Source organism: Sinocyclocheilus rhinocerous, unplaced genomic scaffold, assembly GCF_001515625.1.
Source record: "Sinocyclocheilus rhinocerous isolate Xijiao unplaced genomic scaffold, SAMN03320098_v1.1 scaffold463, whole genome shotgun sequence".
Classification (NCBI taxonomy): Eukaryota; Metazoa; Chordata; class Actinopteri; order Cypriniformes; family Cyprinidae; genus Sinocyclocheilus; species Sinocyclocheilus rhinocerous.
In genome coordinates this window covers 17,495-41,341 of record NW_015627535.1, presented here as the reverse complement: position 1 = coordinate 41,341, position 23,847 = coordinate 17,495, and the positions used below count along the sequence as shown (strand labels likewise).

The 23,847-nt window shown below is 36.2% G+C and overlaps 1 protein-coding gene across 1 annotated transcript in view; it reads left to right on the top strand.

The window, feature by feature from the left end:
• Positions 1-23,847, top strand: part of LOC107728700 (ubiquitin carboxyl-terminal hydrolase 43-like) — a 96,490-nt gene that overhangs the window by 63,069 nt on the left and 9,574 nt on the right. The window contains exons 7-12 of the mRNA XM_016538984.1: positions 4,306-4,474; positions 10,310-10,421; positions 11,461-11,564; positions 12,827-12,904; positions 13,044-13,173; positions 17,853-18,198. Of these exons, the coding sequence (XP_016394470.1) occupies positions 4,306-4,474; positions 10,310-10,421; positions 11,461-11,564; positions 12,827-12,904; positions 13,044-13,173; positions 17,853-18,198 (939 nt within the window). The remainder of the gene's footprint in view (positions 1-4,305; positions 4,475-10,309; positions 10,422-11,460; positions 11,565-12,826; positions 12,905-13,043; positions 13,174-17,852; positions 18,199-23,847) is intronic.

The following is a 23,847-nucleotide window of genomic DNA, read 5'->3' as shown; positions in this document are numbered from 1 at the left end:
TTCCTTAGGTATTTCTTCTATTAGGTCCAGGTATTCTGTGGCGGTGCTCTGTGCAGCGGAGATCTGTGGAGAGGAGAGGTGTTTAATTAACAATCTCACAGTGTTACTGTTGAGTGATAACCTCAAACCTATTCAGTGGGGTTCGTCAAGTGACAGAAAAGAAGAAAGATTGCATGAGCGTAGCCACTTAAAGTCAGCACAGGTCACACCTTCCCATTCTTCATTTTGAAAACCGGATATGAAAAGACCTTGAGACGGAATGCTGGGAAACAGAGCTGTCCTGATGTTCAACCATAAAAATGTCTCTTCTTGATTAAAAAGCCAGCCAGCTCTCCATCTGTCCCTGATGGCACATGTGACCTTCCTGTTGTAATGTGTTCATAATGTGTAACGGTCTTGCTGATCGTCATCGTCAAGTTGATTTGCCATAAATCGTGAAGCAGAGTCATAGGCCAGTGTTTATGCAGATGAGAGTGAATGATTGAAAGGGGCTTTGTCAGATAGTAGCAAGACAGACTATGACATTAAGATCCAGAGAGAATTGCTTATTTTTCCTTATTATATACCAATGAATGGCCCGTTGCTCACTTGCATGACATATGATCAGTGTTGGGCAGTAGCGCATTACTTAGTAATGCGTTACTGTAATTTGATTACTTTTTTAGTAATGGAGTAATTTAACGCGTTATAATTTTCAAAATAGTAATTAGAGTATAGTTACAAGCCGAGGTCTCTATACGTTACTGCCGCGTTACATTGCTGACAGAATGCAGTGTTTTATAATATATTGTAAAAAGGATGTAGCACACACACTGTCGAGTCAAGTGCCAGTGGATTAGACACCTGCTCCCGCGAGACCCGACGCAACAGAGCGCGGCTCAGGACAAGATGGGCGAGTGCTGGTGTGAGTTTTATCGGGAGCGTGTATGCTGGAATTTCATAAATTTCATGGAGAAAAAAGTAACGTAACTAGTAATGTAACTAATTACTAATTACTTTTGAAATGAAGTAATCAGAACAGTAACGTGATTACTTTTAAAAGGAGTAACCAGTAATCAGTAATTTGATTACATTTTCAGAGTAACTTGCCCAACACTGCGTATGATACTAACGTGTTTGTTTGCTATTTTGCAGCCAGTTTGATGCTTCTAATTCATTGATTTATAAATAAACACTACTGTTTTTAAAGTTTGAAGTTGATTTGGAGTAAGATTTTTTTATGCTTTTGATAAGTCTCTTTTTATAAGTATCTTGTGCTCACTAAGGCTGCATTTATTTGGTCAAAAATGCAGTAAAAACGGTAATATTGTGAAGTATTTCAATTTAAAGTAAATGTTTTCTATTTGAACGTTTAAAAATGTAATTTATTTCTGTGATGCAGAGCTGAATTTTCAGCATCATTACTCCAGTGTCACATGATCCTTCAGAAATCATTATAGTATGCTGATTTGCTGCTGAAGAAAACATTGTTATCAATATTGAAAACAGTTGTGCTGCCTAGTATTGCTGTAGAAACTGTGATACTTTTTTATCAATTTCCTTCAAAAAAAAAAAAAAAAAAGAAAGAAAGAAAATATGACCCCAGACATTTGAACAGCGGAGTACTCCTGAAAAGTATAGTCATTATGCCTCTTTTTGCACATCCAGACTGGCCCGACACAACAACATTGGCTCAACCAATTGCATGAGTCTGAGGGGGGACAGTTTGTTTGTCCAATGAGGAGCATCTTTAAAACCCTTTCAAAGTTCCAGTTCTGTTTGTTGATGCTCAAGGTGCAGATATAACACACTTATGCTTTTAATGATGTCACCTTGAAGATATGAGGCTATTCTGTCCCTGATCAATTTAACTGGGTGACTTTTGGAAAAGAAATAAAATGCCAGCCTTTGGCTTGTTTTGGTTAGTTTGTTCTGGGTACTTATAGGTGCACTAAAAAATTTTTGAAAAACGCTTTTGACCACAGTGTCGGACCGAGTCCCAAAACACACTTGTAGCCAATCAGCAGTAAGGGGGCGTGTCTTGTAATGATAGAGAGAAGAGAGCGCTCAATTTGAGTGCACAGACGGATATTATCAGATCGACTATAGATAGAGAGAATTGGAGGATAAAGAGGAAAATATCGGAGAAACAAAACATTAAAAAGAAAGGTTACGATCAGGCAAGAGGTAGGATCCGCGTAAATATCGGAGCAGCTTTCCAGCGGTGGAGTGAACTCAAGGAGCGGGAAGGCCTAGAATCGGACGCCGAGGTTGCATTGTTTGTTTTTGATAGGTGAGTAACGTTTATTTTGTTGGCGTTTGTTTGAATATGCTTGTGTGTCATCTTCGCTTCCGTAATTGTCGTTATGCCAGGGTTGTGTACATACGTGTGGGGCGTAGATATCAAAATAGGGGCGAGGTCCTGTCGGGGTATGGGCGTGTTTGTTTTGGTACTTTCAAATATCAACAGCGTTTGGATCGCTTAGTGCACCTTTAAAGTCCGTGAAAAGGCGATTCAGAGAATTGTTTCTAAACACATTTAGAAATGTTAGAAATGTATTGCTGAAACACGTTACAAAGACTGTGAACTTTGCAATACTGAATTGTGGAGTTACACCGTTAAACCGTTTTTCACTATTTTTGTGTTCAGGATTTTTTGGGCGGGCCTGAAATCATGTGTTGGTGACGCACTGGAGCCACTGAGCATGGCCTCTCCCCTAACACTATAAAGAGGTGTGTTTGACTTGAAGCAGCGCTGTGCAGACCGATCGGTGTGTGACATCAAAGTACAGTGAGAGCTATAGAGAGCAGACGCTCCTTACGCTTTCGAATCGGTTTCACAGTACTTTGTTGTCATACACCGATCAGTCTGCGCAGCGCTGCTTCAAGCTGAACACGCCTAATACCTAGAGCGCATTAGCATCAGTGGTTCACCGCTCAATCGCAAGTTCCTGTCATTACTGTTGGTTACAGTCATCACCGATAGCCTTGTGGGCAGCGCGTCGACATGTAGCGCCATTGCGCTTCGGGCGTCCCGTGTTTGAGTCCCGGCTCGCGGACCTTTCCCGATCCCATCCCCCCTCTCTCTTCCACTTCGCTTCCTGTCTCACTATTATCCTATCAATAAAAGGCAAAAACGCCAAAAATAAATATTAAAAAAAATAAAAAATTACTGTTGGTTACTACAGCCTACAGTTTACTAGTTAGCGATGCCTTCATCACGTATATTACGTGGTTGAGATCATTTACAAAACAGCTCGGTCTCCTTATTTAAATTAAGCTGCTAGAGGGAGCATCCATTCAGGTTGTATTGGTATTTGGCAGTTGAGAAAGACAGCAGCTTTCCCGCGAGTGGGCATGGTTTAGCCCCGACAGCGGACACGCCCCCAGCGTTTGAGAGCTGAGAATACTGCTTATTTTTTCAAGATTTTGACACCTTATTCTATTTAATTGGCATTTTTTTATCATTCAAATTTGGCTGGGTGGTTACCGGCTCGCGGACCTTTCCCGATCCCATCCCCCCTCTCTCTTCCACTTCGCTTCCTGTCTCACTATTATCCTATCAATAAAGGGCAAAAACGCCAAAAATAAATATTAAAAAAAATAAAAAATTACTGTTGGTTACTACAGCCTACAGTTTACTAGTTAGCGATGCCTTCATCACGTATATTACGTGGTTGAGATCATTTACAAAACAGCTCGGTCTCCTTATTTAAATTAAGCTGCTAGAGGGAGCATCCATTCAGGTTGTATTGGTATTTGGCAGTTGAGAAAGACAGCAGCTTTCCCGCGAGTGGGCATGGTTTAGCCCCGACAGCGGACACGCCCCCAGCGTTTGAGAGCTGAGAATACTGCTTATTTTTTCAAGATTTTGACACCTTATTCTATTTAATTGGCATTTTTTTATCATTCAAATTTGGCTGGGTGGTTAATAACACATTTTTCTGTGGTGTGACAAACTCAGAACACATATTTAGCTTTACACTGACTTTAATTTCTTGTCCAGTCGAACTTTATTTGGAAGACATCATCTGAAACTTTGACATCCATTTAGTATGTATGTGTATGTGTGTGAAGGCTGGCGTCAGATCATACACCCCACTCTGTTCAGTCTGCTGTCTGCTGTGCACTATTTGCATGTCTCCATCTGTCTCTCTCTCTCTTATCACTCTCTTCCTCTCTTTATCCGTGCATATGTCACCTTGTTTTGTCATACAATAAAATTTGACATTCGGCTATATGGAGCCACAGACAATAAATCTGCCAACAGATTAGGCGTTTTAGGAGGTGACCTCTACCTCTCCTTGGTTCTCCCTCTCATCCCAGGGTTCCACCACAGTCTTCCGTCCTCTCCGTACACCTCGTCTGGGCCGGAGGGTCACAGACTGGCAGCGTCCGGAGCACTGTCCTCGGAGTTCCTGAACCGGGCCGATGGGATGGTGAAGATCTTGCTGTTGGTGTGTAATGCAGCCGGAGCAGGACAGCAGGCAGTGAGGTACCCTAAAAAATGCTGCATTTTTTGACAGTTTTTTGTCTTTTGGTGAAAAAATAAGGGCTGTTAATCGATTAAACCATTTAATCGAATTAATCGTGATTAATCGAATGATTGTCATGAGTTAACTCGTGATTAATCGCACATTTTAAATGTACCTTAAATTAATACTTTTCAAGTTTTTAATACTCTAATCAACATGGGTTGATATGGATGCTTTATGCAAATGTATGTTTATTATTAGTGAAACCATACTCAACATAGAGCATAAAGAATTCAGATACAGGTTTTCACAAAAACAAAACGTTTTTTAAATCATTTTTAAAAAATTTAAACAAAAGTATCAATTATTATATTAATTTAAACAATTATTATATTAAATACCATATAACTATATTTTACTGGCTTAATTGTTTAGATTTTTATAATGCATTATCTTCTTATCGATCTACTAGTTCACATTTACAAATGTGTGTTTGCTGCATAAAAACATGGATGTTCGCATTGGTCTGAACAAAAACAGGACTTATTGAAAATGCAAATTCATTCTCTGCCAGCAGATGGCACTTTCGGAACGGCAGAAATATAGAGGTTTCTCAGACTGTAAACAAAGCAGCACAGCAGCGGACTTTGAAACGTGCAGTGCACATATTTATTCAATGAAATCATCGCCTTTTAAAGTTTAATCGTCACATTAAGCCATATCACAATTCTTGTCTTTCCCTCCCCAAATTTAAGACCTCTTGAAATCATAATTAAGACTTTCTTGTACCATTTAAGACTTTTTATGGCCTTAAATATGATACAATTAAATTTAAGACCTCTTAAGACTTTTTAAGGACCCGCGGGAACCCTGAAACAGAAAATGCACGCTGCATTAATCGCGCATTAATAAAATTAGTGCCGTTAAAAATGAATTTGCATGAATGTTAGCCCTAGAAAAAATCATTTAAACTTTGTCAATATTTTGCCATGTCATATTCATTTATATTTGTCAAGTTTATTCAGACTAAAATGGCAACTAATTTTAGTCAAAAGAAATAACATTTTAGTTGACAAGAAGTAATTTTAGTTGCAAAATTAAACCAAATACTTATCTATTAATTTAAACATGTATCCTCATATATGAAAACTACTGAAATAACATATTAGTGAAACTATTATAATACAATGTTGTGAAACATTTAGTTATTTGTACATCTTTAAGTTGTTACAGAAAGACCGTATTCACAACTCATTCTAAGCCGTAACTTAGTTCAAGTTCACTTGTATTTTTTGTCATTTTGTGCAGATGTAAGATGTAAAATTACGTTTATATTGTGTATACAGTTCAGTTTACTGGCATTCAAGCATGTCTATTGCCAGCATTATTAACTCTGACTGGATTATTTGAAAATTTTCTACAATATTCTACTTCATAAACATATTCACATATGGTTTAATATCTTGCGTTGTTCTTTTTTTCTCGTCATAATGTTAAAAATATTGAAAAATATATTTATATTTTATATAGATATATTATAAAATATATATTTATATTATATTATACAATAAACTAAAATAATATATTATATTTATATTTATACAGTACCGTTGAAAAGTTTAGGGTCGTGAAGATTTTTAAATGTTTTTTTTAAAGTGTCTAATGCTCACCAAGGCTGCATTTATTTGATCAAAAATACAGTAAAAACAGTAATATTGTAAAATATTAATACACTGTAAAATCACTGTTTGAATATATTATAAAATGTAATTTATTCCTGTGATGCAAAGCTGAATTTTCAGCGTCATTACTCCAGTCTTCAGTGTCACATGACCCTTCAGAAATCATTATAATATGCTGATTTGCTGCTCAAGAAACAATTTCTTAATATTATCAATGTTGAAAACAGTTGTGCTGCTTAATATTTTTGTGTAAACTGTGATAAATTTTTTTCCAGGATATTTTGATGAATAGAAAGTTGGGGGAAAAAACAGGATTTATTTGAAATATAAATTTTTGTAAGATTATTAATGTCTTTACTGTCACTTTTCATGCATCCTTGCTGAATAAAAGTGTTCATTCCTTTAAAAAACAGGAGGGGAAAAACTGACTAGATTATCACTATATGAGATTAGCCAATCGTAACAAAGTTTATTTACAAAAATAAATTTTAAAGGTTTAATTTCAAGGGGTCACAAAGGGTGAAAATGATCTGAACTAGCATTAAAAGTGGACTTCAGAGAACAAAAACATGCCTCTTTATGCCACGTAAAGCTGGCAGGTATCAATAGTGACAACTTTACCTCAACTTTTCACTTTTGCTCTAAAAGCTTCTCACAGATTCTTTGACGTTTGTCACATCAGAGCGATCCTTCAGACACACAGTGACAGTGACAATCGCTCAGAGATCAATACTCTCTTAGGTGTGAATGCCTCCAGAAATCTAATTTCATTCCATGGCTTTTTGTAATGTGAGTTTCTCCCTCACTTTAAAGGATGTCATAGAGAGAACGAGAGAGAGCAAGGCTCAGAACATATGTTCGTCTCTTACAGATGAGCTAGAGTGAGTACATGTCATTTTGAAGGCAGTGATAGTTTGATTGATTTTCTCCAGAGACTGATAAAAGTGATATTCCTATCACTGCAAAGTTAGAGTGTGGAAAGGACTAGATCTGACATACAGCTGTAGTCATGAGTTCATTAATTGGGAATGTTTGAATATAGAAACTTACAATGAGACTAGGCAGATGTCATAACAAGGCCGTAACCATATCTTAAACATTGGTATATAAAGTACATTTTTGTATATATTTTTAACTAGGGGAGATTTAAGGGAATAACTTAATTAAATTAATTCAAATTAAATAAATAAAAATAGTAAAAGAACTACAATGTATTGTAATGCGTTTGAACTATTTGCAAATAATATTTTAATTTTAAAATATGCACACATTCACTCTTAATCATATGCCTAGCATGTCAGAAATATTTCTGTTAATGTTTCTTGTCCCGCCACATTCAAAATACATTACATGAATCATGTAAATGATGAAGGGTATTTTCGATTAGAAATGTTGCCATGGCAATTAACAGCAATAAAATAAGTTCAAATGAAATAAAACACAAAAACTAATAAAAAATTACAAAAGCACATCATTACTAAAACTAAAATGAAAATAAAAACTGAAAATATAAAAATGAACACTAATTCAAAATATTAATAAATGCTATAATAGTATATAAATCATATTAAAATAACACTTTTTAGGAAGTATTAACATTAAGATGGATAAACTATATTTTCTAATCGATGCAATTAGCAGTTGGGCACTTGTATAGACAGGAAGCACTGCAGAGTTCACATAAAATAAAATGGATTATAGAAAGAATATCAGGTTCCCTATGGAGTTTTCTACCCCAGAGGACTTTACTGTCATTTTAAGATCATCACAGGAGCAGGTATATTGCAGGAAAACATTCTTTTGATGTTTAGAGTGTGCAACATCAAACATAGTGGAAAAGTCAGCAAAGAGTTTCTCTGTTGTGTCCACATTGATTTTGTTTGTTGCTAGTTGCTGGTTGTAGGCTTATAGTAGCAATTTCAGCATGTCTATCTTTAAAGTCAACATAAAATCTAAATTTACCCTATTAAATTGATTGAATAAATTTTTGGTCTTATTGTGCATGATTTTTCAGTATATGTTATTCCAAAGAATATCGAAAAAAATATTTCTCTTTGTAATCTTTAATCAATACGTGATGTCTTTCTATCCTACTTTCCTTTCCAGCTGACTTAACTTAGGCCAAAAGGGGTTAAATAATGTTCACCTAGAACAAAATAGCTATTTAGTCATTGTTTGGGGCTATTAAAATCTTGCCTATATGTAATGCAGTCATTTAATAACAATTACCATAATGCACTAATAGCAAATAGTGATGCATTTGAAAAAGGACCATTTATTTGAGACTATTGCAATAAGATGCTGTCAAAAGGTGAATTTGACCTTATCGAAAAAAATATTTCTCTTTGTAATCTTTAATCAATACGTGATGTCTTTCTATCCTACTTTCCTTTCCAGCTGACTTAACTTAGGCCAAAAGGGGTTAAATAATGTTCACCTAGAACAAAATAGCTATTTAGTCATTGTTTGGGGCTATTAAAATCTTGCCTATATGTAATGCAGTCATTTAATAACAATTACCATAATGCACTAATAGCAAATAGTGATGCATTTGAAAAAGCACCATTTATTTGAGACTATTGCAATAAGATGCTGTCAAAGGTGAATTTGACCTCAAAACTGTCCTCACCACCTTACTGAAGTGAAATTGTTTGCAAATGCTGTTTTATGATCATTTTTATCTATTTTTTATGTCCAGAATATGTTTAAACTGTGTGGTGTCAAGCATAGTTAGATAGATGGACGGACAGACACTTTATTGCTTTATAATTTGGTGAAGCCTCCCCGTGTTGTTGCCTGGGGCGAGATGTGTGACGTTAACAGCATCAAAGCATGTTTGTTCAGATCTCAGTTCTCTCTCTGCCTCCTGTCAGGGAAAACTCCCACCGTTGTTTTTGGCTGAGGCGAAACCCCAACACAATTACGTGTTTATCACATTCTGAAAGGCTTGCTTTCCCTCAGCTCACTTTTGTTTGTTTTGTCTCCTTTATTCATGCTGTACAAGTCCTGTAGCAGAAATCTGGAAACTTAATCACTAGCCTCCTGCCGCAAAAAAAAAAAACACTAAACTAAAAAGGGTGGGGTGGATTTCAAGGGCACTGCTGAGTACACTGGAACATAGTGTCCAAACACAGGCAGTAATTTATCTGACAAACATGCACATCAAAATGTGACCCAGTGTTTACATATGAATCTCATGTGATTTCAGGTAGTGACTAAGGTCTTTGCAGTTGTGTATCTTTAACCTTTTTAGGCCAAGAACCCCATGGTGGAAGGAGAGATTGTGCAAGACCCCTGTTTCGTATTATTTAAAACTGATTGTTGTTTTTTAATCCTTGTCGATAATAACATGAGTTCCATAACATGTATCCAAATACTTTTAAGCTAACATTGCAAAGCTGTTTTATGTAATTTAAATGGTTTAATGTGGGAGGGACAATGTAAGATTTAGCTGAACTGTAGCATTTTTAACGTTGGTTGAGGTTAACTCAGTACAAGGTTACTATAGTTAACTAAAACTGCAATACTAAAAAATAAATGTTAACTGAAACAAAATATAATAAAAATGTTTTTACTTTATTTCAGGCAACATTTCTCATTTGTATTTAGTTTAACTTGATGTACTAAAAGCTAAAATTAAAATTAATAATAATCTGTACAGACATATTAAAAAAAACGAATAAAAATGACAAAAACTTTATTTAAATTACTAAAACTTTAATTGAAAATTAAATAAAAATAAAAATAAAAACTACTATTATTAAAACTATAATAGAATCTCAGTGATACTAAAATAATATTAAATTCTATTTTAATTTTTAGGTCAACGTGTTCAATGAACAGTATAGTTTTTTTCTTAGGCAATAATGGAAATGTTCAATAGCTTTTTGTCATCAGAATGTTAAGGTATATGTCTATATAGAAACTTGACTGTCAAAAATAAACCTATCCCGTAAAAGTGTGACAACTAGCCCCGGTCTCCCATGTATCACATGTATTTAAATAATAATACAGTTTATTTTATAAAGGACGTTTAAAAGGACCTCTCATGGTGCTTTATAAACATTGAAACATAATGCATAAAACAATATACAAGCATGCAAAAAAACAACAACAAAAAAACATCAACATCATCCATATTAACACACTAATCTGATATCTGTTTATCTGCAGATTCGGTCCTCCATTTCTGATGAGAGAGGACAGGTCAGTGTCGTGGGACCAGCTACAGCAGAGCATCCTCAGTAAACTCTACTATCTAATGATCAATGGATCACAGGCACATGTAAGATCAACTGCCATACTTGACGGAGGTTATAGTTAAACCATAGTTAATTTAGCTGATGGAGAGTTTAGCTGTAAATACAAGCTATGGATGCAAGAAAATACAAAATATGTGCAAACTTTGAACAGTCAGTCCCACCAAAGACAATCACAATTCAAGATCTTTAGGTTTCAAAGTAAAGTCTCTCACAAAATGCCATCACTTCCTCTAAAACATCTGCTTCCTTCCTCTTACATTCTTGTAGTTATTCCTGTTGCTTTTCAGCAGTTGATTGGTTCCCCCTGCTGTGTGTTTTTAGACACACCAGCCAGAATAAAACCGTGTCAGTCCGCATCAAGGGCGTCTTTTAGTAGGCGTCTATGGACCCCTGTGGGTCCATAAAGGTACTACAGAGGGCCTGCAAACAGATATACAGATATATATAGTTTGGGGTCAGTAAGATTTTGAAAGATATCTTTTTTTATGCATCAAGGTTGACTTAAATTGATTAAAAGTGACAGTAAAGACATTTACATTGTTACGAAAGATTTCAAATAAATGAACTTTTGAACTTCCTATTCATCAAAGAATCCTGTATCACGGTTTACTCAAAAATATTAATCAGCACGGCTATTTTCAACATTGGTAATAAGAAGAAATGTTTATTTAGCACCAAAGTATGTTTTCTGAAGGATCATGTGACAGTGAAGGCTAAGCAATGGCTGCTGAAAAATTCAGCTTTGCATCACAGGAATAAATTATATTTGAAAATATATTCAAATAGAAGACAGTATTTTAAATTGTATGTATGTATGTATATATGTATATAAGCATCACTGTTATCATTTATTTTGTTGCTTAGTGTTGTCAGTTTTAAATATGATTGAAAGAAACACCCTCTCATATAATCTCACATCACTTTTCTGTCTTGATATTTCTAACTAGTTAACAATATCACAATGCCAATATTGAAGTATTAGTGTAATTGCAAAAGCAACTGCTCAATGTTTTATGCTTCTTTGGCCTTTTTCTACTAACATCTCCATGTTTTTCATTTCAGAATTTCAGGGTGTTGTTCAAGATTCGTGTTGTTGGGGGATCTGCAGCTTATAGCTACTTAAATCCCCAAGACGGACGGCCACTTTATCACCCTGCAGTGGACAGGTAGTATTGTGTGTGTGTGTGTGTGTGTGTGTGTGTTCATACAGACATGGATCAGAACAGAATATACATTTTATATATAAATCTTTCTCAGAGGTGCCAGTAACAGCAATCCAGTTCATAGGTTGTTTTCTAATAAAACAGACTCTAAAATAAACAGTTAACATTTTTATGAATTAAACAAACAATCAATATAACTTTATTCATTATTCATAGTTAGCAACGCTTAATAATTCATACTGTATTTACAGGTAGAGGCATCAGAGAAGCTACTGAATTTATGATACTTTTTTTTTTTATCCTAAACATCAAAAGAAACCTCTGAGTGGCCGCCAACATTTATCACCCTCATAAAATTTCTACAGCCCTCGAGGAGCCTTTTAAAGCACACAGGGTTAAATGATGTCCTTAACCCTCGAAACCTTCAAATATTGACACTAATCTCATAATCATCTTAACGTCTTCCTGCACATCTTCCTGCTGACATTCTCTTCATGATTCTCTTGTTCATATTCTAGATGTGCTGCAGTTACAGGTTGATCAGGATTGGAGAGTATTATCCTTACGTTTTGTAATATGTCATATTTTACCATTTTGTAGTAACTGTGGTGGGTTTGTTCTTAATAATTTCACAACAGTGGTGTTTGATAAGGTAGCTTATTACACAGCACTCTGGAATACTCGATTCGGATTGGAATCAACATTCCGTGATTCCGTTATTCCCCAATAACAACCATTGCATTAGCAACATTGTCATTAACATACCGTTTATCCAGGTATTTGGGACTGGAGCTTTCATTCAAATACATTTTGTGCCTCAGTTATCGACTGTATTTACTGTAAAATTAAACTGGGGGACTTCAGTATTAACAGTCTTGTTGTCAGAACACTGTAATGGATTTAAGATAATAAACAGGTAAAATTGTAAAGGTAAAAGAAGTTTCTTCTCAAATAACATTTAATGTCCTCGTCATTATTTATGTGGTTAAAAGCTGTGTAATTAGTAATACGACTGTACATTATGCCTTAAACGTCCATCTTCTCTGTGTCTATGCAAAGCCGTTTGCCAGGAACTGTTTTTCTTTGCTCAAATGTTATTCATACGTGGTCATGGTCATGCAGTGGCTTTCTAACTTTTCCTGAGAATGTACTGGGTATTGAGTATTTTTTTAAAACCTCTAAATGTGTATGTCTGCGTGTATATTTGTGTATGCGTGAGAAGCTCTTTTAACACAATCCCTTTGGCTTTGTCTTTATCTCCTCAGAGCTCTAAAGCTGTGCGGCTCAGGTGGGCCGCCGCATGTGAAGCTCATTGTTGAGTGGGAGCACAGAATCAAAGACTGGTAATGCAATCTTTCACTTCCTTTTGAGTATGTGTGAAAATACAGAACATTCCATCCACACTTCGTTTTAAAGCACATCGAGACAGCAATACAAGCGTGACGGTCCAATGACCTGGTGTTACTGTGTGTCTGTGTGCAGCCTGTTTGGTAACATCCAAGAGGAGGTGGTGAAGGACTCGGAAAGTGTTCGTGCTCAACAAAAACACCACGTTCAACAGCACAGCTGCACCCTGGATGAGTGCTGTGAGCTCTACACTAAAGAAGAACAAGTAACTCACACAAAATCACATTTAGTACTGAATATTAGCAGCTGAATGCCACAGGAAATCACAACCCAGCTTAAACTGAGTGCGAGGGCGATATTGCATTTATATAATGTTATACAATAAAAAAAATACCAATGAATAGTAAAACATTCCAGTGAAAATGTGTAGTTAAAAGAAATATCAAAATATTTTTTTTATATTCTGTAATTTGTACATTTTGAAATGTTCGTTAATTAATTATACGATTTTTATTATAATAAATTATACAGTATTATTATTATCCTAAATTATAAGATACCATTATTATTTGGTTAAGGTTTTTATTATAATTAATTATAAGATGTTATAATTAAAATATAGTATTATTAATTATATTATATATTATTATTAAATGTATTATAATTTGTATTATTTTAATAATTTAAGTTATTTTAATAATAATTTAAATGTTAAATTTTATTTTAACTGTTTTTAGTCAAATAAATAATAGAATTTAATTAAAATAATTAGCAATTAGCAGCTATTCCATTAGCATATTTGTAGATTATTTTACTAAATTGCTATTAATTTTATTTAAAGCAATTTAGTAAAATATAACTAAATTTTATTAATTTGCTTCAGAGATGGCTTTAGCCTTAATGACCTTTTCCTTATACATTTTACAAAAATTATGTGACATTTCTTGGAAATCAGGAAATACAAGCATTGTTCTCCCTCTTGTTGTTCATAAAAGTAAGTGTGTAAAGCTTTTTAACCAACTTTCATTATTTCAGATAAACATGCATAACAGCTGAGACCTGGAAATTTTCTGAAACATCATTTTGTGATGATTGTGATGTTCCCCTTTCATTCTGTGACAGTCGCTCTAGTGCAGCAGGAGTTTCTATTTGAAAGAGGACAAATCTCTCTGGTTACTTTCGTAACCTCGGTTCCCTAAGATAAGGGAATGAGCATTGCGTTGTACGCTTATGGGGTAAACTCCTGTTTACTCTGATACTGAAGCCTGATTTGTTCACGTTCATGTAAATGGCGCTTCAACCTGCCAAAAGGGGTCGAGCCGACTGCTATATAATAGGGCTGGGTTTTGACACAAATTTCACAATTCGATTCGATTATCTTTCACAAACTTGCGATTCGATTTAGTTTCGATTCCAATTCAATATTGATTATTTTGGATATATATCATGTACAGTTCATGGCAAATTTTCTCAAGGAAAAAAAAGGTTGAAATTTGCTGATTTGTATACAAACACTTAAAATATGCTTAAAGTTTTTGTAATATTAAAGTTATAATACTAATTTTAACTTTAAATTACATAATTATATTTCTACTCCAATTCTGTTTTTTTTTTAAATATAAACATAAAAATTGTGGTTGTCGCAAAAACTTGACGAATTTATTCAAACATAAATTAAATATTGAAGAACAGTAAAAAACATTATAATGAATATGTTATATGGTGCATATTTAGCTAAATGCTCCTCTCTAGAGTAAATTTTTCTAGCTGACTAATGAGTTCATGGTCACCGAATATGTTTTTCTGAGGTAAATATGACGATTTGTGAAACATTGTTTACAAGCTATTGTCATCTTTCCACGTTTGAAACACTGATTGAGCGATTACATGAGACAGGATACAGATTTCGGTAAGTTATACTCTCTTTTAACACCTTCAGATGTTCATTCATGTTTATTTCATGCTGTAACTGCTATTAAAGCGGAGGAGATGATCAGTTCACAGCGATCTGTCACTCCACCTCAAACAGCACCAAAACGGCATTTAATATTTGAATATTGTAATAAAATGGACAGAATTTGAAATCTGAGACTTTGTTTCATATCAAAATTAACAAATCACAAAACTTATTGCAATTTATTGGATGGGAGGCGTGCTACAATGTTCAGTTCATTATCTGACAGGTTAGACTAATCGATTCTCGGGATTTATGACTCGATATCTTTTCATAAAAATGAGAATCAATTAAAATCAAGAAATCATATTTTTTACCCCTACTATATAAGTCAGCTTAGAGTGCCATTCATCAGAATCTTTCAACTGATAGCGACAGTCATCGACTTGTGTGCAGCCTTATAGCATCAGCAGCTTATGCAATGCTCGTCCTTTATCTTTCAAACGGTCTCTCCCATTGCACTGTGCACTTATGGGGAACGCATCCAAAAGTGCCGTGCTATAAGCAAGTGCAGAACGAAGCCACTCTGCGAGCCCAGCCCCGGAGCGCCCGTAATGAGGGCTCCTAAAAAAGCATGAGCCAAATATGAGACCCAGGGTTATAAAATCTGGTGAAGGTAGACAGTGAAGACCAGCCAGCTGCCGCACAGATACAGTATCACCAATTAAAACTCCCCTGGACCAAGCCCAGGAGGAGGCCATTCCTCTGATGGAGTGGGCCCTCATGCCAATATTACACTGTAAGCTCTCTGAGGTGTAAGCCAGGGCTATAGCATCAACTATCCAACTATCTCTGCTTCGTAACCAGCAGCCATTTAGAGCGGCCTCCAAAGCATACACAGAGCTGCTCTGAGTGACGAAATGGGCCAGAGAGCACAACATACACTCTAAGAGCCCGAACCGGGCAGAGTGGATTCCTCTGAATTAGGAACGGCTAGCAGGGTAATAATGACTTGTGCTCTGAATGGAGTGGAGAGCACTTTAGGCACATAGCATGAAGCACTGATTGACAGTGCTTGCAAGTCGCCCACTCTATGCACTTTTGAGTATGTGTGTCCGCTATCACAGAGGTAATTTTGTTGGGCACGCACTGAAAGACGGTTCCAATTTGAACAGAGCTTCCATCGCTCAGATCTAGGCAGGGGGGTGGAGAGTGTACGCAAGCTTTATTTGAGGGCAGTCAAGCCTCGGTGGGACCAGCGTTACTCGGGGACAGGGTCCCTGGTGCTTAGGAAACAGGTAGTGTTTCGCCACCTGAAGGTGCTGTGTCATTGATGGCACGGGCTTAGCAGGCTGCTGAAAGGATGGAGCCTTCTGGTGAATTGAAGCATCTGCCAAACTGGAGCGCTTCGGCAGGAAGTGACGCATAGCCTGCGATGACTTCTGTGCCGCCGTGAAGCGTTCAGCAAATCCATCCATAGCCGGGCCAAATAATCCCATGCAGGAAACTAGGGAGTCGAGGAAGGCGACCTTGTCATCGTCCTTGATCTCCATTAAATTAAACCAAAGGTGACGCCCCAGCACCACCAAGTTGACCATGGCCTTGCGGATTGCCTGTGCTGTTGCCTTTATTTCGCGTAGAGCCAGATCAGTTGCTGTGGGCAGATCCTTAAAGGCGTCAGATCCAGAGCAGGACTTATTCATGGAGTGGAGAAGTTTGGCTTGGAAAATTTGGAGCACCGCCATCGTGTGCAGTGCTGAGCCAGCTTGGCCAGCCATTCAATAGGCCCTGCCCATGATGCAGGTTCCTGCAGGGCTTATGGATGCGTTGCATGTGCCTTCAATCCTAGGGCTGATGGAGGGCAGAGATGAGCAGCGACCACCTCTTCCAGAGGGGGAAGCTTGCCATAACCTTTCTCTTCAGTGTCATTAACGGAGGTGAGGTCGGCAGAAGTAGCAGTGTGAGGGGCACTGATCCTATCGTGAGAATAACACTGGCGAATCAAAGTGCTGTGGGGTGAGTGAAGCACATGGGACCTGTGTCAGCGTGAGATCACTCAAATCTGGGAAATCCATTCCTCTGCACCGCTGTTTCTTCCACAGAGTCTCCTGGGAGGGGAGACACGAGGGAGCAGATGAGGGAGGACCGACCTTCATTAAAGTAGGCTATACGTGACCAAAGCAGGGCAAGACTCATGCTCTCACAGTCAGAGCAATCCGTCTCGGTGAGCGTTGCCTTGGCGTGGGTGCTGCCCAGGCACACGACACACTCACTGTGCCCATCTGAGCCACACTTGCAGTGCGACATTTGAAACAATGCCGCTAAAGAAATTGCTCTTAGGAAGTGCTCTTTTCAGTCACCGGATGGAAGCACTGTTAGAGGCATCCTTCCTCTGCATCTTCGTGCTGAAGGAGAAAAATTCTGATGAATGGTGCTCTGAGCCGACTTATATAGCAGTCGGTTCCACCCCTTTTGGCGGGTTGAAGTGCCATTTGTTCATGCAGCTACACGAACGTGAACAAATCTTGCTTCAGTATCAGAGTAAACAGGAGTTTACTGGAGTAATGATGCTGAAAATTCAGCTTTACATCACAGGAATAAATTACACTTTAAAATACATTCATACAGAAAACAGTTATTTTAAATTGTAATATATCATAGTATTACTTTTTTTATAATAAATAACAGTATTTTTGACTAATTGCAGCCTTGGTGAGACTCCTTTAAAAAAAAAAACTATTTAAAACAATTTTTTTTAAATCTTACCAGCAGCAAACTTTTGAATTGTAGTTTAAATGCAAATGAAATTAAATAATGTCATCATTTATATATTTTATATTACAAAAAAAAAAAAGTTCAGACTTTTTCTCTTTTTGAAAGTCATGAAGCTCTTTTCTGTTTATTTCCTTTCATTTAATTAATGCGAGCTGTTCAAAAAGAATGCAATGTGATCAATTCAGATCTTTCAGGACCATTTATTTAGACCAAAAAGCACTCATGTAAAGTTTCCTTGAGTTGTATATCCTAATTTTTCATCCATGTTTACTTAGTTGGCCCCTGACGATGCATGGAAGTGTCCTCACTGTAAGCAGCTGCAGCAGGGCATGGTGCAGATGAGCTTGTGGACCCTCCCAGACATCCTCATCCTTCACCTCAAACGATTCCGACAGGTGGGAGAGCGCCGTAACAAGCTCTCCACGCTGGTACACTTCCCCCTCACTGGCCTCGATATGGGCCGCCACATGGTCAAGAGGAGCAACTGTGCCCGTCCACCACCCGGCTGGAAACAACAGGCCCATCACCGGCCCGAAGCCAGCCGACACATGCTGAACTTCCTGTACGACCTGTACGCCGTGTGTAACCATCATGGAGGCATGCATGGAGGCCATTACACAGGTGTGTGAGCGAAGGAGAAATGAGAAATTATGTATAGCCTTCCTGTAGCTTAAAGGGATAGTTCACCCAAAATTTTTAATTTGCTTTTAATTTACTCACTCTCAGGCCAACCAAGATGTAGTTTACTTTTTTCTTCAGTAGAACAGTAAAGAAGATTTTTAGCTGAATCCGTGGTGCTTGGTAATTCATAAGATGCAAGGCAATGGCTGCCTACACTTTGAGAGTCAAAAAAGCATATACAGGCAAGATAAAATTAATACCCGTGACTAGGGTTGGGCGCTTACATCATCACCGCATCTCACGCACCACTGATGACGCTCCCTGACGCACACCTAACATTCAAATGTAAATGTCTATTTTAAATTCGATTAATATTCATTCTTTATTCACAATCTCCTCATCACAGGCAGGCACAGCACTCATTTCAGCATGTGTTCGTGTTTGTGTGTGCGTCACTCATAGCACGTGCCTATATCGTGCGCTATATCGAACAATTTTTCTATCGATATCGAAGAAGGTGTACCGTCGATAAATATCGATACCGTTTTATCGCCCAGGCCTACCCATGACTCCTGACGACATACTGAGGTCTTATGAAGCGAAATGATTGGCCTGTACAAGAAACTGAACATTATTTGTAACATTATTACCTGTATCTGTAATGCAATAGAGGTAACTTTTGATAAAAGCGCCTTCCAAATGCATATATGTAAACGCAAATATGTTAACAAGATTTAATTTGTGCCTTTTAGGAGAAAAAGATTAGAAAAAATTATATTTAACTGAAAGATAAATACTACTACTACTACTAAATCACAAGACATAAAAAAAACATCTGAGCAACAAAAATTAGGGAAGCACTGATATTAAAATTTTGGTTGATAAAAAAAATGGCCAATAATAATTTTCATATTATTATTTTGTCTATACTATTGTCTAAATAAATTAAAAATAAACTAAAATTTTAAAAATAAAACAAAAATTGCTTTAAAAATAGTTTCAACTAAAAATAAATTGTTAAAAGCTAAAGATTACGTTTAACAGTACTCTTAAATTATTAATGTTTTTTAAAGATCAAATTTAAATGAGCATTAGAGGATTGCAAAATTAATCTAAATGTAAAGCTGAGCACGTACAATAAACAACTGATACTTATAAATTCATATGACTAATATCACTGATATCTGAAATGGTACTGATATATTATGCATCCTTAAAAAAATTCCCTTTGAGCCCCTCTACTGATCACATGCGTCCTATACGATAAGGGTGTTTTGCAGTGTTGCACATGGTGGGATCTCAGCCGGATTCATGGGATTATAATGAGGAAAGAACACTTGAAAATCCTTCAGAAATACGCCAACCCTTCTAGATCCAGAGTGGATTCACATTTCAGTGAAATAATGACCCCAAATATTTGTCAGAGTCCCGAGCAGCTATTTCAAGCAAGAAGCTTGCATCAGATTGTGCAAGGCAATGCTCTGGTCACTTCAGTCCATTGGCAACCGAAGCGCAAAGTTAAAAGGTGATGGGGAAAAAGGCGGCCATGCGACACGAGGCAGCTCATGATGTTCACCCAGGAGGAAAGAGGAAAATATTCCAGCTTCGTTTCTGCGCAAGCTGATGGACAGAATGGCCAGAATTTACCAAATATAGTAGCTGTCAGGAAAGGAAACTTTGATGAAGCTGAATGATCTTATACTTCAAAGTACAAGCCGAAATATTAACTATTTTATGTGAGAATTATGTGCTAAATAATTACACTGCAAACCCTGTTTCTTAATTATTAATATCACGATGAAAAAAACATCATAAGACTGAGAGTAGTTTATTTTTCTTACCTCAGCGACAAACTGTCTATTCTAGTTTTTAAGCATCAAAATCATGCTTATGCAATTTAATCTTTTGACAATTTGCTATGCAAAATGTATCTTGTTTAGATATTTTCATGGAAAGCAAGACAAAAATAATGATGATTAAATAAGATGTTTTGAATTTAATTACATTTTTTAAATCTTTCTGTCGCTCGGCTCGGCTAATGTCCGTCCCATGCACTGAACGCGCCCTCCTCCACATCACGAGTAGACGCGCCCCTTATTGCTGATTGGCTACAAGTTTGTTTTGCTATTCGGCCCGAATCAGTTTTCTAAAGTGTTTTTGAAAAATCACATACCCTGCCTTTAATGTATACCCACACTACCAAGGGCAAACAAGCAGAAAGCATACTCAAGTTTGCATTATCAAGAGAATACAAGAATCAGCTAATGTAGTTTTGTTTAGTAGATCATTTCAGCCTGGTAGGTGTGCAATCTTTTTATGGTTTTCACAATATATACTTAAATTTCTGATACTAAGAAATGTATGATTACATTTTGAAAATCTGCTATTAAGTTTGTTAGAATGTTCACCACTCAAAATGCAATATTGACTGCTTTTATTTTAACATTTTACTTAACTATATTTTATTTTATTTTTAAAATTCCACTTCTCAGAACATGGAAATAGCTAGTAGAGTAACTTTATTTGCTATCTATTTTATGCAAACAAAGTAGGCAATAAGGCATTCTAGACTGTGAATATATACATTAATGTTTTACTGTAATTTTGATCAAATGAATGTAGCCTTGGTGAGCATAAGAGACATCAAAAACATTTTAAAAATATTACCAACCCCATACTTTCCAACGCTAGTGTACTTGCAGCAATGTCAAATGTCAAAGTCACATCCAACCTCTGGGGTGGCTCCAAGAGCTTTTCCACACAGCTCTCTTCAACTTCTCTATGAGAACCACATCTTCAGAATCCAAATATAAACACAGAAATGACACAAATGGAATTATATGTATTCAGCACTAGTCCAAAGACTGCCTGGTCACTGTGTAGCCACGACATAACCTTGGTGCCGGAACAAGAACAAAACATTTCCAGGAAGGACAAGGCACAGACATGGCTTTGAGCTGCTTGTCACAGGGGGCTGGAGACACAAAATTTCTCACACACACACACACACACACACACACACACACACATTCTCTGACAGAGTTTTCTCACTTTCTCTTTCTGCTTCAGTGTCTCTGCTGCTGTTTGCCCTCCTTTTCCCTCTCCACTGAAGTTAAATTATATGATACTTCAACAAATCAAATCTACACAATCATATCACAAGTCAAAAGATTAGAGTTATAGCCTAAAGAAATTATTATGATGACTGTATATGTTCACTGAAGCAAGCTGAGCGGGCGTTTTCAATTCATTTTCTATGTGAGGTGAGCGGCAGGTTCACACATCAAAAAGTCGAGTAATTTTCGACTTTATGTAAATGAGAGGTAAAAACACTGTGTGCCAATGAATAGATGTGAGATGAACGTAGTGCTGTCCGTCTAAGCTTTTTAAAATCTGCCTGTAGTGCTGGTGCATTGCTTAAATGTCATTCTTGCATATTACTAGATTAAATCAGATTTCAATGCATTATGCACACTTTCTCTGTAGCTATGAGTTAAAAAAGTTTGGCACAATTGTAGACCACTCTTAAAGCAGCTTTGTACATGCAAACTTTTTACACACGTCTTGCAGCGTTTCTTCTACACCAGTGGAAACAAGCACTACCATTCGAAAATTTTCATGTTTTTGAAAGAAGTCTCTTATGCTCACCAATACTGCATTTATTTGATCAAAAATACAATAAAAACACTAATATTATGAAATATAATTTCAATCTGAAATAACTATTTTCTATTTGAATATAATTTAAAGTGTAATTTATTCCTTTGATGTAAAGCTGAATTTTCAGCATCATTACTCCAGTCTTCAGTGTCACATGATCCTTCAGAAATCATTCTAATATGCTGCTTTGATATTATTATCAATGTCGAAACCGTTTTTGCTGCTTAATATTTTTGTGGAAACCGTGATACATTATTCAGGATTCTTTGATGAATAGAAAGTTCAAAAGAACAGCATTTATTTGAAATTGAAATTTTTATAACATTGTTGATGTCTTAATGTAAAAATTAATACGTCCTTGATGAATGAAAGTATTATTATTTTTTTATTTTTTCAAGGGTCTTACTGTCCCTAAATGTTTGAACAGTAGTGTATGGTTTGAGTGCCGGCTTTGTTTGAACAAACTAAGTGCACTTCACTAAGTGGTAAATGCAATTAAAATGAGTTTGCAATGTTAAAAGATATGCATATTAAATAATGGAAGGACTGAATTTTACAGGTAATTGAGATATTTAGCCATTATGCCTAACAACATATTTTACAACATTCCAAAAATTTTTTTATATATATATATTTATATATTTTCCATAGTGAAGCAAGGCACAATAAATTATTTGCATATTTTGCTATATTTTTGTACATGGTAATTTTTTTAATGTTCTGCATTTTACTGTTAAAATGCAGTGAGCAGTTTTTTAATGATATATGACTATATGATATCTGAATCTTTTGTTATAATGCATTTTGATATGATCAGAGGTGCTGTAATTATCCATGAATTGTCATGCAGCAGATGCCTTAGGTTTCTCTAATGTGACAGTAATTAAAATGGATCGGTTATCAGCAGCTCCCATTGACACACAATAGAAACAAATACTGTGAAGTCTGAGTTGAACTGAGTTGAACTCTTTGAACTGTTGTGAGCAGCTTCAAGCAACAGTTCAAAATAAAACAGATTCCACAAACGTGAACCCGAGTTCAGTTAAGCCATCACCTTCAGTGTTCGCTGTTCGCAAAGTCACATAATTCACCTCCATATAATGTGCCTCAGGGCATTTATGCATGAACCGTCAAAAACTTTTAAATATGTTTGAAGCTGGATATGTGCTTTGACACATTTTTTTATTTCATTGTACTTTGTCAATCCTTATATATAATATGAAGCTTTTCAGCTTAACCCACACATATGGTTAAAGAGCAGGTCAAAACTCATCTTTTTACTTTGGCGTTTATTAATTGATTTCGTTATAGTCATGTTATGTGTATTTGACATTATGCTATTAATATTTTACTTATTGTATTTGTGCTATTGACAGTGTACTTTTTTTATTTGACATTATGCTATTAATATTTTACTTACTGTATTTGTGCTATTGACAGTGTACAGCACTTTGGTCGGCTTTTAGCTGTTTTTAAATGTGCTTTAGAAATAAACTTGAACTTGATATGGGTTTTCGAAAAATATATTTTTTGCCGTTTGTAACATAGCTATCCTTCAGTGTAAACAGTCTGAAAAAATTGTCATCAAAAAAGTGCATGATAAATAAAGATATTGTCTTTAAAAGAAAGAGTCGACTCTGAACCGCCTTAAAGGGGTCATAGGATGCTACATGCACTTTTACAAGTTGTTTGAACTGAAATGTGTGTTGGGAGTGTGTGTACACAACCACCCTATAATGATAAAAATCCACCCAGTGTTTTTTTTTAAAATTTGGTTAAATGTTTACCCCTTTCTCAAATCGAGCCGATCTCAGATGCTTGTCTGTGTGATGTCACAGCAGTTGTCATTTACTTCTGACATCTGAGCTGCTGAACTCACAATGGCTTACATTTGTTTCTAAAGGGAATGCTCCCCCGATCTGCCTAAATGCGTCTTATGTTCGCGCGAATCATTCATGATCCAGCCTCATCTACAGAAGAAGTGAGTAT